We start from the raw sequence: 14,581 nt of genomic DNA, 5'->3' as shown, positions 1-14,581 counted from the left end.
CGGCGCAGTCGCCGATAGAGGATCCCACGCCCAACGATCCCGGCGCCGGTCTACCTCCCAAGGTTCGCGATACAAGAGACGTGGTCGGCACTGCACCGTTCGATGGCTTGAACAGCAGACACGCAGAGTGGAAGAAACGGCGGCGGCGGTCAGATCTGGATTCTCATGGCGCGTCGTTCATGCGTCCGTAGCTATGTTGCGATTGAATAGATACCCCGTTCATCTGTTCGCTGTGGCCAAAGTTTTGACACGTGCAAAATGCAATCCCGCATGCGTGTATCATTTGATGGTTCCACTTCTCGGAATCACCGGCTGGCTCACGACGTCACTTGGTGAGCTTCAACGACCATCAATTTTGTGAGCTTCCATCTCCCAACAAACATTGCTCGCATTGGCTTCATGCAAGTGCACATTTGACAGATCGACCAGCAACAACGAACAGCAACAACGCAAGCCAGAATGTCAAAAATCATCCTAGCCATCAATGCCGGGTCTTCCTCCGTCAAAGTCTCAGTCTACTCTTACGAAGATCAATCCCACGAACCGAAGCAACTGGCAGACATCCAAGTCGCCGGTCTGACAGCACCACCGGTCAAACTCACCTACTCTCGCGGCGATGAACACATCAAGAACCAAGAATTAAAAGACATCTCCTCCCAAGAATCCGCCTACGAGTACATCCTCAAACACCTCACATCAGACTCCGGCCTCCCACAACTCTCCCACCCCGACGACATTGAATTCGCCTGCCATCGCGTGGTCCACGGCGGAGACTACGACAAACCCACGCGCATCGACCGCGAGACCTACCATCACCTCGAAGAACTCTCCGACCTCGCACCTCTTCACAACGCCGGCGCCCTCACCATCGTCGAAGCCGTGCACAAAGCCTGCCCGAAAACTACCAACATTGCCTTTTTCGACTCCGCCTTCCACAGTACCATCCCTCTTCCCGCACGCACCTACGCCATCGACCCGAAAGTCGCCGCCCACAACAAACTTCGCAAATACGGTTTCCATGGGCTCAGCTACGCTTTCATCACCCGCGCCGTGGCCGCACATCTCGCGAAACCAGAGTCGGAAGTCAACATCATCGCCCTGCATCTCGGTTCCGGATGTTCCGCAACAGCGATCCGCGGCGGGCACAGTCTCGACAATTCAATGGGTCTCACGCCCCTGGCTGGCTTGCCGGGCGCGACACGATCGGGCGATGTAGATCCAAGTTTGATATTCCACTTTACCCATGACGCGGGCAAATTATCTCCGAGCAGTACGAAGGACATGAGCATCACCCAAGCGGAGGAGATTTTGAATAAAAAGTCCGGGTGGCAGGTTTTGACGGGCACGACGGATTTCGGGACGATCAGTCAGAAAGCCGAGGAGGGCGATGAGAATTGTAAGTTGGCATTTGATTTGCTTGTGGATCGTCTGCTTGGGTTTGTTGGGAACTACTACGTCAAATTGGGAGGGAAGGTCGATGCGTTGGTATTTGCGGGTGGGATTGGAGAGAAGGGCGCTGGGTTGAGGCAAGCCGTTACCGAAGGGGTGGAGTGTCTGGGTTTTGAGCTGGATCAGGAGAAGAATGGGGAGCCGGGCGAGGATGTGGCGGTGGATATTGGAAGCAAGGAGTCGAGGCATAGAGTTCTGGTCGTGCAGACGGACGAGCAGACTGAGATGGCGAGGCAGTGTGCGAAAGAGGCGGATAGCTTGAGGGGCAAATGAGAGGTCGGACACGGCATTGCTACAATCCTCTCATAATAGACGATCGAATGACCACAGACAGACTGCTCGATTGAGCGACCATTCAGACAGACCTTGACTCCGACACACACTTGATCTTCTCCACGCAATTGCCAAGACAAGAAAGTTGAATTCCTGGCTCGTCTAGATCTATTGCACACCTACCCTGCTCCTTGGATCTCTCCTTACCAAGCAGTAATATCCTCCACCTCCGCCTCACCAAACGTCGAAGCCTTCGCCTCTCTCTGCTCCTGCTTCTCCGGCGGCCAGTTCACCGGCTCCCGCGCCATAATATCCGCCAACTCGCGCTTCATAAACTCCTTCAAAAACGTATTGACCTGCTTAAATTCAAGCAAAAACGCATCATGTCCATCCGGACTGTCAATCGTCTTCAACTCCGCGTTGGGAATCGCAGCTGCTAGCTCCTCTTGCTCGGCGTAGGTGAAGAGACCGTCAGATTGGATGCCGAGGACGAGGGTTGGCTGCTCGATCATGCCTAGTGCTGCTCGAACTTCTTCGGGTGTTGGTGAGCCGGTGGTGTCGGTGCGGCCGCGTGCAACGTCGTGCGTGTCTAGTTTGCGGGTGATGGCGATGTAGCAGTTCGCGTCGAAACGCGAGATGAACTTCTCGCCTTGGTATCGGAGGTAGGATTGCGCGGAGTAGTACGTGGATACTTTTTGGCGGCGAGCAGGTGCTTGTACGGGCAGATCGGTCGTGCCAGAGAATTGCGGGTCCTTGACAGCAGCCGTCGTAGGAGAGTCGCTGCCATTACCCTGACGAGAGTGTCGTCTCGCCGCGCCAGCATTCTTGTGACCTTCGTTGTGAATCGCAAAGTGCTCGCTATCGGGAGTCTGTGCATGTCGTGGACCATTGATGCTCTGCTTGGAAACCGCTGGATCGGGATGATTGCGGCCAAAGCGGGACTCAAACGAGTCGCGACTCCGGTATGTGAGCAGGGCAGACATGCGCGCCGCCCCCAAACCACTGGCCGGTGGATCCTGAAAAGTGTAGTATCCGTCGTCATACTTGGGATCGCAGTAGATGCTCTGCCGCTGAGCCTCGCCCCAGCTGATACCCCACGCACTGTATCTCGCCGACGTAGCCATCGGAATGATTGTCCGCACGTAGTCTTTCCCGAAGTACGCAAATTCCAACACGAGCATGCCTCCCATCGATCCTCCGATCACCACCGCGATCTGCTTGACTCCCAGCTCATCCAACAGCACTTTGAACAGATTCACATCGTCCCTGATCGTCGTGAGCGGGAAGTCAGGTCCGTAGTTCTCCTTCTCCGGATCGCCGTCCTTCGCCGTGACCGGACTCGCACTCCCATATGGACTTCCTGGGCTGTTCATGCAGAGGACGAAGAACCTCGACATGTCAAACGCTCTTGCTTCCTTCCCGTCCTCACCTGGTCCTCCCAGTAGCGGTCCCCACCAGTCTTGCACATCCGCGCTGCCGGTCAGGGCGTGGCAGATGACCATGGCGTTGTCCGCCTCGGGAGCGAGGGTTCCGTAGGTTTTGTAGGCGAGAGGGACATTGTGAAGGGTTACGCCGGATTCGAGGGTGAATTCGGGGATGATGGCGATGTCCTGGTTCGGGATTAGGTGGACGAAGGGGTTCTCGCGTTGTTCTTGCGGCTTGATGCGCTCTGAGAGGTGGTTGTGTCAGCGGGGTGCGGTTGAAGTGCAGGTGGTGGGGTTAAGTTTTTGGTGGCCATACTGAAAGTGGTCGTCTGGGCGGCGTGAACCAATCCATTCTGTTCTGTCATCTTATTAAATCGTTGATATGTGGCAGCATCAGCTGTGAGCAGACAGTGTTTGTTGTTGAAGAGGAAGTGGAGGAGAAACAAAGCGAGAAACAATATCTAGCAGGGAGGGCGTGAGTCTTATTCTAACTTTCATCCCACCATTCGCCGATCGCAAATGATGCCATCCGACTAGTCACGATGCTTCAATCAGATCGCTGCATCTACAAAAGTATCTGTAAGAATCATCCCGTGCGTTTGATGGTCGTCACCACGGGATGGCCATGTATTTGCGGCGAATGATCTCAGATTGAGGTCGAACAAATTCCCGACGCTAATGCGCAAGCAGAGGCACTCCTTCGAAGCATGCATGTGACAGACGAGGGCGAACAGGAGTGCTGCATGAAGTAGGCTGCCTTTTCGATGGCGACACTATGACTGTACATGCCTCGACATCGATGCCGGCCTCCTCATCTCGCAGGTAGTCTGCCCTGGTTCTCGACAATTCATCTGCTCACCACTTTCCACCCTTCCCCTTCTTCTTCTTATTCGCGCCGCCTCCACCCGCTGCCTGCTTCTGCTTCAGCACTTCCGCGCCCGGCGTCGCCGGCCGACTACCATCACTCTCATTCGTGACCGCTGCGCCCTGACTCAACAGCGCTTGCCGTGCCTTGCCCTTCTTACCTTTCGGCCGATACGTGCTGCGATCTTTGAGAGGCAACCATCGTTCCGGGTCTGGCGTTTTACTCGGATCGTAGTCCTTGGGAATGCGGTTGCTGCGGATCTTCTTGGCCTTTTTGGGTTTCGTGTCTTCTGCTGGTCGCTTCCGCGATGTTGGCAGGCCGGTTTGTGGTGGTTGAGCAATTCCTGCGTTCTCTAATGCGTCCACATCGATGCCACTGATCAAACGCTCTATCGGCTGGAGTGCGGCGAGCTGTTCACGAGACGCCTTTTCGGGAGCTGCTGCTAGGAGTCCTGCTGCTGCGTAGCGATCGTTCGAGTCGCGGGAGTTGAGTTCTTCGAAAATGTCGCGGGCAAGGTCTAGGTCGTCCTGCTCTTGCGAGTCCAGTAATGCTCTGCCTGCCGCTTTGAACAGGTGCACGTAGCCAGACGGTCTCTCCTTGGTGTTCTGCCGCCAGTGCCTCGCAGCGTTGGCAAGCTCTGTGCGCATGGGTCCTTTCTGGCCTTGGCTGTCATAAAGGCTGACCACAGCACCTACGAGACCCGGCGCAAAGCGCACATCGGGCGCCGTTTGCTCGAGGCGAGCGAGAAAGTTCCCCAGTAGCGCTACTGCCGCGCCAGAATTGCCGGCCTGAATGTAGAGTTGAGCGATAGTCAAAGCGAGACCGACATCGTTGGGACGGCGCTCCAGCACTGGCAGGATGTGTTTCAAGGCGTCCTTGCCAGTCTGGCACTTGGCATGTGCTGCAGCATTGACAACCGATAGCGATGTGTAGAATGGCTCCGTAGTGGGTGAGGTCTGTTTCGACAGAGTCTGGTGTGTCGAGGTAGCCGTGCCGTCAAATTTCAAAGCCTGTAGTCCCGCAGCATATGTATTGCTCTTCAGTACCATCGATTGGAATTTGAATGGGTAGTCCGGCTTGAGCGTCTCGAGGTCCTTCGAAACCAGTCTCTGCGTCAAGTACGGGTTCTCCGACGTCGTTGTAGCCACCTCGTTAACCTTCGCAATATGTCGTGTGCTCGCATCCGAGACCTTGCTCACATCCAGTCCCTTCGCCAATGCCTCCGCCTCCTCTGACCGACCCAATTTCGCAAGAACGTATATTTGCTGCACCACGATCGGCAGCAACTCAGCCTCTTTCTCATCCTCACTCATATCCTCCACCGCACTGCACAGATCCTTGGCCCGTTTCAACAGCACCTCACCCTGTCCCAGCTCTCCGCGTGCGATACTCCCACAAGCCGCATTGTACGCCGTCTCGAACGCTTCCAGATCTTCCCTGCCCGGCTTCTTCTTCTGCACCAAATCTCCTCGTCCTGTCCACTCGAGCTGAGCGTCCACCGCACCAGAATTGATCAACAGATCCGCAGGAGCATCCTCCGAAGTCCCAGACGCCAGCTGTTTGTACAATTCCGCCGCGCGCGGGAAGTCTTCTATCCGGTACCGTGCCTGAGCCTCTACATGATGAAATCCTCTCTTCGTGCCTTTTTGCGCCAACTCCGCTGCCGCAGAGGGTTTGCCAGATTTGTACAGTGCGTAAGAGTGCTCGAGGCTCGCACGCTGCTTGAGCCTCTCGCCGCCGTCTTCCAGAGTCTTCAAGGCGTCATCGTAGCGGTCGAGTTTGAGGAGAGCGACGACTTTGACGTGCTGTGCTTCGAGGTCGGATTTGGACTGTTTGAGAGCGTTGTTGGCGGCTTTGAGCACTCCCTCGTCGTCTTCGATGTGGGTCCGCTTTAGGAGCGCGGCGAGGCTTGACATGGTGGGGAATGAGTGTCGAGGGTTGGGAACAAAAGAATGTCGTGTGCTGCAACCATGAGCTGCCGCTTCGTCGATGACTTCGTGGGGATGGCTTGTGGTTGGCGTCGAATTTCGGCCTTGCCCCACTTCACAAGTTCGTTTGAAGACGAACGAAGTTCAGCTATTCACAAGACATTAACGACATCGAGAATGCACTCCGAGTGTCAATGCATGTCTCACGACAGTCTCGGGGCAATCGCTCTACATTTGTGAACTTCGGCAGCCGAAGCGATACTTGATGGCATGGTACAGCGTTAATCCAGGAGCCCGAAGCCTGCACCTCCTCCAAACACGAAGATAGAGACCCGAGAGCTGTCATGTACATTTCCATACAAGCATAATTACGTTCCGCACCGGGTCGGTATCATTCCTCGCCGTCCCGAATTTATCTCGAATCCGTCCAATCCAAAAGGGATAAGATCCCGAGCATGTCCATCCACCCATCGTACAGGCCGTTATATCCGACCACATCGAGCGCGCTGGCAGCAGCTAGACGTGATCGAGGCGCACTCCTCCGCCGCCGCTAGAGAGATAAAAAGAAGAAAGAGAGAATTGTGTGCGTCGAATGGAAATTGTGGCCATCGCCTGTGTGGGTCCTTCGATCCCTCGTCTCCAGACCAAAGAAGGACTCCAGTCCAGCCGCCCATATACGCGGGTATTATCCTCCCAAAAAGAACGCCGGTTTTCGCTAATACGCCATGTTTTCTCGCGTGGTTTTCGTCGAAGCGAAGGTATTTGATAGTCCTGATCGTGAAGCGCTACTCGCACCTCACATCCGTGACTCGAAGCTGGGTCGTGGGTCGGGATTGGTGACGCCCAGAATTGGTCGACTGTAGTCCTGCGTATCCTGCATCGAGACCCGGCTGCCATTCGATTCCGGGTTGATGAAGAGAGCCGATGGGTTGAGTCTTTGGTCGTATACCATAGGCTTACTAGGCCTACGGCCGCCGCTGCTCGCTTCTCCATGACTGCTACCCAATGGGCTGACGGGACTAACGCCTTCTCCACTAGGTCCGAATAGCATCGAATGGCGCACACTATTGCCACCAGTCGTTGCTGTATACGCCTCGTCGTCCCTCTCCGTCATGCTGTGCGTGGCACCGCGAGAAAGTAAGCCGGCCTTGCTAAGAACACTGACATTGCGAGTCATATTCTTCTTCGAACCATGACTGGAGCCAGCTGCTGTCCCGCTGGTCTCGGTTGCAGTGTTGTTCCTCTTCCTTCGACAGAGGAGGAAAATGAGCGCAGCAACCAATGCAACACCAGCCAGGACACCAACGACAGTTCCAGCAATGGCGCCACCCGAGAGTCCATCGCTTCGTTGAACTGAAATGTTGTCGTTTGCGCCAGGCGCGATGACCGGCGTTGAGGTGACGGTTTGTGTGACAACGGCGCCCGAAATCGTGGTCATAATGATATTAGTCACAGGAGTCGGGGTTTGAGTTCGAGTGTTCTGCGATGTCGAAGAGGGAGTTGATGATGAGGATGATGATGATGATGTGGAGGTGGCCGGCTAATTATCACAGCATGTCAGTAAATGTCAATGTCGTGTATGGCAGCATCGAGGAAGGGTGCAGGCAGTTAGCAGGACGACAAAGCATGAGATGTCGTGCAAGATGAAATGTGCGAATCATACAGGTTGGATTGCAGTCTGCGTCACGGTTTGAACGACTGTCCTACTCACAAGACTCGTTTCTTGCTCTTCTGTCGAAGACGATGAGGTGGAAGACTGCAATCATGCTGTCAATAATGATCAAGCAAAGTCAAAGATGACTTGGAAATGCTTGTAAAGTGTGCTCCGGGCACATGGAGAGAAGTCAAGGCTGTGAGGAACATGCGCGAGTTGATAGGAGGGGGCATTGAACGGGCAGGACATTGCAAGTCGAGAATGTCCGCCACAGGAGCAATGCATGCGGTTGTGCTGGATGAGAGTGTACTGACCTGTAGTGAGCTGCTGGCCCCAGCTACTCCCAAAGGTTGCTTGTTCAATGCGATATATCCAAAAAGACCTTCGTCTGTGTTGCCGCATTTCTCGCTGGGGAAGCCGGGACAGTCCTGATTGCAGCCGCCGACGCTGACTTGTGAAGATGGAATATAGTTGGAGCACCAGCATTTTTGATATTGGACGACAGCGAAAGCGTAATTCGCAGCACAGGTCGTTTGACACGCGCCATTGGACTGGTAAATATCGGTAACTGTCAAGAATGTGAGCTGTGTATTCGTTCGTGAGCCCAATGTTCTTGCTTACTGGCAGAGTAATCAGCGCCAGTGTTCTCACTCGAGCAGTAGCTCTGCGTTAGAGCATTGGTCGTCGAAAGAGATGCGCTCATGAGAGCCAGGCTCAGGCAGAACCGTCGGAAGGGTAGCATATTGTGCATTTTCACACCCGCCAAAGGCTGTTGGCGAGACATCCGGTGCGAAGACATGTATTAAAGCGGGCCTCAAGGTCTACCACGTCGGTGTCGAGGACATGGGCTCGTCGGTCGGGTTGTAGGAGAGATGCGTATCTATGACCCGTGTCGAGATGCAGGAGATGTGGTCGGTCGGTCTCGTGGGTGGTGTGCAATGTCCCCAATGTGACACGCTACGACGGCCTCGAGCGAGCAGCGGGAGTGAGGAGGTGTGATGATGTACAACGTCGACGTCTTGACCAGCAAGCTCTTTCTTGGGAAACCTGAGCGATACGATGATGCGTGTGATCCGGTGAATAGAAGGCTTCGATTCGCGGGAAATGGGGCGCGCTGCAGGGGTCGGGGTCTGCCTGCAGGTCCGTTGGGAGGCGGAGAAATCGAAGCGAACAGGGCGATCGGAGTGAGATGAGCGTCGTCGGCGGGAAGAGAAGGGCGGTGGCCGCGGTGGTGTCGGTGGTGTCGGTGGTGTGACGGTGGAGGTGGAGGTGGAGGAGCTGGGATGAAAAGCGCGGCGAAGAGAGGCCGTTGTGGATATGAAGCAGAGCGCAGGAGAGAAGAGTCGGCGGGTGGTGGTTGAGTTCGGACCGTCGCTCATTAGCTCAAAGCTTAATAGAGTGAGCGGCTTGTGCGCCTTCCGAGCCACAGACTGATCCCAATGATGAACGTGGTGTGTAGCCTTGGGCTCTGCTCTGGTGTCTTGTTCTCCAATCTCTACGTGTCGTACCTCTACTCTCTTTCTAGACTGTGCTATGCGATCTGTCGAATGTCCCGTTCAATGCCGCGCAGCTGTGTTGGAAGAGCAGCGTTTATGACTGATTGGATTCGGGTGGGGCGTACTTGGATGCGGCGGCTAAGCCAAGCCGTTGTGTCTCGACGGTACCGTGGCTTCTGGTGATGACTGCCCAGCACCGGGGTTGTTGCGGAAGCTGCTGCTGGAACTATAGAGACTTCGATGAACAACAGAGCATCGGACCCTTCGATGTGGTCCAAGACTGACAAGAAATATCGTGCTCAGACGGGACAAGATGATAGATGATCCGCTGCCTGTTTGATCCAGAGTCCCATTCCTGCTATTGCTGATCCTGCTGGCTCGTCTCGATCATGCTTTGCTGTCGGGGAGCGGCCATCATGGTGTGCGGAATCAACGAACAACACCGTCGAGCTCGTCAATGGACAGGGAGAAGCGTGATTCCTTGTTGCTGTTCCTACCGCTGCAACTTGAAACACCGTTGGAATGCTACCTTACCGACTCTGGGCAACACTCCCAGGACCCAAAACTTCCATGGCCCCCCACTGCAGTCTACAACCTGCAAGTACCTCATCCAGCGCTACTTTTATTAAATACGAAAGTTCTGCCCTGCCTCGAAAAGCATGGCTACTGCACTACTGCAGAAGCACGCCTTAGCAGTCGCAGCAGTGGGAAAGCCAAATACTCACAGCTTCGCGGTATAGGTAGAGGTATTCAGTTCCAAGGTGGCATCGTCCGCGGCATCCGCGTGCCTATCTCATGTGGATCAGAACCGCCATACAGAGTGTTTTTCTCTCGTCGTCGTCACGTGCAATAGCAGCACGTAAGCAGGGAGGTTTTGAGTTATAGCTAGCCCCGATAGACTCCAACCTAGCCCCGAAAGTAGTATAGATAGGATGCACGAACTAACGAGAGAACACTCTATATAGGGTCTAAGCTAGTTTTGCATACTTTAGCCCTCTAAGCGCCCTAAACACGTCTAAAATCGATACTGTATACGCGATATATCGTGCTACCAACTAGGTAACATTCTAACCTACGGTAAGTCCTTATAAAATATGCATATATATATGTATACTAAGTTTAATAGCGCTAGCCCTCCTGCTCGTCGCGCCCTAACCCGGTCCTCGTTTTCCCTCTTAGCGCGTTTTGCCCTAAAAGCTACTACCCCTCCCCCGACGACGACGACTACGCAACACTAGTACCCTATAGCGACCCCTAACATACGCGCGGCCCTTGCTAACATCGATCCTAACGTCCGCCGACTGCCTCTATGCTCCTCCGCTGTACCTAACGGCCGTCGTCGCTGCCCTAACCTACTAACCGCTAACCCTAAAGGGACACCCCTATCCTGCCCTATGCTACGCAATCCTTATTCCTCTTAGCTAGGTCGTACTAGTAAGTAGACTCGAGTCGCTAGGCGCTTTAAGTCGGCAGTTAAGAAGAAGCACTATAGGTAGTCGAAGTAGCGTCTGTAGGGCAACTTCTATAATTACCTCCTACTACCCTTAGTAGTAGAAGAGCAGGATAACCCTCTCGGGGCGGAAGAGATAGTAGACGTTAGGGCGCACATTGCCGCGGTGCCGGGGATAACATTAATTAGGCTCCGTACCCTCGTCGCCTATGTAAAGAAGCCTAGATACTACGCCTTCTACTGTTAAGTAATCGAGGTAGGTCTTACTTAGATACTAGCTACTTTAAATCCGACTACGCCGCCCCGAAAGCCTTATCGAGAGTAGGTTAATATACTCTATTCCTTAATCTTCGCCTCTTAGGATATGCTGTTCGTAGCCCGTAAAGGTATTAGCAAAAGCCTCGTGTTCTAAGCATTTACCGTACTTACTAGCAGCATTACCTTCTAGGTAGAGCTTCTTAGCAAGCTTAGTAAAGAGCAGCACCTAGATCTTACTCGCATCGCCCCCGACCTGCTAAAGTTATGCTTAATTACAGCTACTACGAAGCGTAACAACCCCGACCTATTCTCTAATATTAAGGCTAGGAAGTATAACTATATTATGCTTAGGCCCGAACAGGCGGTTTCTAACGACTTTAAGGCTATACTCCGTAATAACTACATCCGTAGTTAGATTAGCTTAGTATCTATTAACGAGGTGTATCTGTTATACTCGTAGGGTAAGTCCTTCTAGCTACAATTCCTCTAGCTAGGCTAGCTAAGGCAGCTTGTCTCCCCTGACACTCGGTAGTTTAGTTATACCGGCACCTTAACAAGGAAGGCTTAGAACTATATAATTGCTAATAGGGGTTTCCGTCCTTTTAGGGCTAGCGTACAGCAGACTTAGCTATATAGGAGTTCGATTAACTGTACCGACTATACCTATATCTTTAAGCTAATTGTCTGTAGCAAGGCTTCTAAGTTCGCCTAGTTATACTTTACTATTACTAGGTATAAGGCTGGCGGCATAGCGACGCCGTAGGGTATCCTATATACGATTATCTTTATAGATAGTCGCATCGAAGTCGTAGTATTAATAAACTATATCCGAGCGTAGCTAGTTGCTATAACTGCTACCTCCCCCGAAGGAGAACGATACGTATAGGACTCTGCCGGTAGCCCTCGTTATGTCGTTAACGTTGTGCAGATGTATTCGTCCGGTATCTCCACTTACGATTAGACCCTTCGGTACGAGGCATTTTGCATAGATGACTCTACTATCCGAATACTCGTAGCTACTACCGCGCTATATATAGGGATTAATATCCCGCGTATATACCGCATTATCTAGTAGAAGATGCTGTTAGAGCACTACATTATAAACCTCCGCTAGCGATTCGGCCGGGGTAGACGAGATCTATAGGCAGGGCATCGCACGCAATACTACGGCTTCTTCCCTACGTAGGCATTTAATATAGAAGGGTGTCCGAGACCAGGAGATCCGGCGCTAGGAAGCACCCCGAAAAGCAAGCGTAGGACGTACTAGCAGCGGCGTAGGTTAGTTGTTAACTACTACGACGAGTGTACTACACCGCTATTAGACAGCGATAGCAGCGATAACAACTAAGGCAATAATTCTAGCCCCGAAACAGACGCCGGCGACTCTAACTACGAGGGCGGCCTACCTACTTTACCGGCACCCTTATAGCAGAGGCTGCTTGTTCCCAAGCCGTTGCGTTACTTTAACAAGAGCGAAACTAAATCGAGGGCGTATATAGATGCCGACCTACATACTATTATTAACGCTCCGTGTAGACGAGCTATATAGGATAACCTCTTATTAGAGAACGAATGCATTAAGCGTCCGCCGCTAGTACTAGCAGAAGTGTATTATAACCGGAACTACAATCCTTTACTAGCAGCTAATAACCCTATATTCTAACTAGTTATAGGCGAGATTAAGAAGCCTAAAAGGAGGGGAGGAGTTGTATTAGACCTACTTACGAGGTAGAGTAAGCGTATTGTCGACTACATATATCCTACACGGGGTCGTCGGTTTACTATGCTACCTAGTATGTTCCTCCCTAAAGGGCTGGCTTAGGGTATATGTACTAAATTCAACAGCCGCGACAGGGTTAATAGTCGCAACCGGAGCGACTATACAAAATAGGTATATAAGCTCGCTCTACTTAACCGACGTATTAGTTCGGCGCTACAGCTGTAGTCGGAGAGGGACGAGGAATAGAGAGATCTAGCGACTTCTAAAGTGTGTCGGGGTTCGGAGCTTCTCCTTCGGGGCTTGCGCGAAGTAGTCCCGTTAGCATATACAGAGTATAGCGCTGTGCTAGCCTACAGGGCTGCTATTAAGAAGCGGAAACGCGATAAGCAAAAGGTCGCTACTACTTAAAAGGCGATGCTAGAGAGTATGCCTAAGCCTAAGCGTAGGATGTTCCTTATCTAAGAGCGGCGTACAGAGGTCGAGCGTGCTGCACAACAGGCGTCTACTATAACGACTACTCTAATCCCGCGGCGCGTCGAGCTACTGCTACTTCGTCGGCTATATAGTAAGAGCCGATTAGGCGTCGAGGTATTGTTCGGGGATGGTCCTAAAGCCGAGTTGCTGCTAGTCGGCACTAAATTACATATAGCTACAATCGACAAGAACATAGCGAAGCGCGCGGAGGGCAGGGCTCTACTCGCTTTTTAGGCAGTCGCTAGTGCGATTAATATAGCTAATTAACCGGACAACTACCTCGGCTTAAGTTTCGACTCGGGCTATAGTAGTAAGGCGGGTAGTATACTATCCTCGCTACCGGTTCCTAGTCGGATAAGAGCAAACCCTACTACTACTACTACTACTGCTACGCCCCGGGTAACAGAGTCTCTAGCCGAGGAGGGCTTTAGGTATAGGTTGCTCGATAGCGACGACGACAGGGTTCGACAGAACTAACGGCTAATACGTAGGAATCGCTAGCTAACTCCGAAGGGGGCGAACCTATATAGTCGATCGCTAGGCAGATCTAGCCCTTTAGCGAGGTAGTGCTAATTCTTGTAATACTACTCTCTTTCGGGGCTGGCGATATACTTTCGGGGCTACCTATTATATATACTTCGATATAAATTCCTTTCCTAGCTAATACGTATCGGCTTAGTAAGGACTTCTTAGTATTTAGGGACTACTACTAGTAGAGCGTCGTTGTCTACCGCCTCCGCTATAACATGCTCCCCCTTATCTAACACCCCTATTAGTAAGAACTTGCTAGTATTCCGGGCTGCCGGTGTTATTGTTATCTACCGCCTCCGCTATAACATGCTCCCCCTTATCTAACACCCCTATTAGTAAGAACTTGCTAGTATTCCGGGCTGCCGGTGTTGTTATTGTCTACCGCCTCCGCTATAATATGCTCTCCCTTATCTAACACCCCTATTAGTAAGGACTTACTAATATTCGGGGTAACTAGAGAGTCGAGGGTTCTTTCTTCGAGAATATAGTACAAATAAAGACGCATATGTACTCTACAGTCGCCGTTGCCGCTGTCGTCGTCGTCGTCGTCGTCGTCGTAAACTCTCGTCTTCTCGGGCGTCGCCAGCCGGCCCCTGCCCTGTCCTCGTAGTCCCCCGGCTTCTTAGGCATACGCCCTTTATATAGAATCGGACTAAGGAGTCTAACAGGCGGGTGTATAGCCCTTCGGGGCGGCATTAACCGCATAAATCGTGTATATCGAGTCCTTAATAAGGAGATTTGGTGTTAACATTAACTATTAGACTATGCGCGGTATACCGTATCGGGTAAGCCGGGCGTCGATCTAATACTAACGTTACCTGCTGTTATATACGAGAGGGAAACGCCTATATATTTCGCTACTACATATTGTCTACTAGCTAACATAGGGCACTCTCGCACCGTAGAATACCTTCTCTTACACTATTAGCATATAAAGCTGTCGCCGCGAGCGCACTAGGTAGCCTACCCCCTACTAACTCTGTAGCCTGCGAGGTTTAGGTAAATATAGGGCAGCATGTGCATTTCCATATAATGTCGTTGTCTTCCGCTAACAATACG

General features: G+C 52.3%; 4 protein-coding genes across 4 annotated transcripts; 1 reads left to right on the top strand and 3 right to left on the bottom strand.

The window, feature by feature from the left end:
• Positions 1–459: 459 nt before the first annotated feature.
• On the top strand, positions 460–1,722 carry MYCGRDRAFT_39578 (uncharacterized protein; the record flags this gene model as incomplete). Its single annotated transcript, XM_003854353.1, has 1 exon — positions 460–1,722. The coding sequence occupies one exon, from the start codon at positions 460–462 to the stop codon at positions 1,720–1,722; it is 1,263 nt and encodes a 420-aa protein (XP_003854401.1).
• Positions 1,723–1,925: 203 nt separating this feature from the next.
• On the bottom strand, positions 1,926–3,584 carry MYCGRDRAFT_69890 (uncharacterized protein; the record flags this gene model as incomplete). The annotated part of the gene is made up of 2 exons (XM_003853809.1): positions 1,926–3,391; positions 3,463–3,584. The coding sequence occupies 2 exons, from the start codon at positions 3,509–3,511 to the stop codon at positions 1,926–1,928; spliced, it is 1,515 nt and encodes a 504-aa protein (XP_003853857.1).
• Positions 3,585–4,001: 417 nt separating this feature from the next.
• Positions 4,002–5,927, bottom strand: MYCGRDRAFT_99562 (uncharacterized protein; the record flags this gene model as incomplete). Its single annotated transcript, XM_003853808.1, has 1 exon — positions 4,002–5,927. One exon carries the CDS (start codon positions 5,925–5,927, stop codon positions 4,002–4,004), a length of 1,926 nt encoding a protein of 641 aa, XP_003853856.1.
• A 272-nt stretch (positions 5,928–6,199) lies between these two features.
• On the bottom strand, positions 6,200–8,862 carry MYCGRDRAFT_108635 (Wsc4-like protein; the record flags this gene model as incomplete). The annotated part of the gene is made up of 4 exons (XM_003853807.1): positions 6,200–7,479; positions 7,651–7,695; positions 7,908–8,161; positions 8,215–8,862. 4 exons carry the CDS (start codon positions 8,390–8,392, stop codon positions 6,736–6,738), a joined length of 1,221 nt encoding a protein of 406 aa, XP_003853855.1.
• Between the last annotated feature and the right edge of the window lie 5,719 nt (positions 8,863–14,581).

Source organism: Zymoseptoria tritici, chromosome 3, assembly GCF_000219625.1.
Source record: "Zymoseptoria tritici IPO323 chromosome 3, whole genome shotgun sequence".
Classification (NCBI taxonomy): Eukaryota; Fungi; Ascomycota; class Dothideomycetes; order Mycosphaerellales; family Mycosphaerellaceae; genus Zymoseptoria; species Zymoseptoria tritici.
Note: the sequence above shows the minus strand (reverse complement) of the source record. Positions and strands in the feature narration are given on the sequence as shown.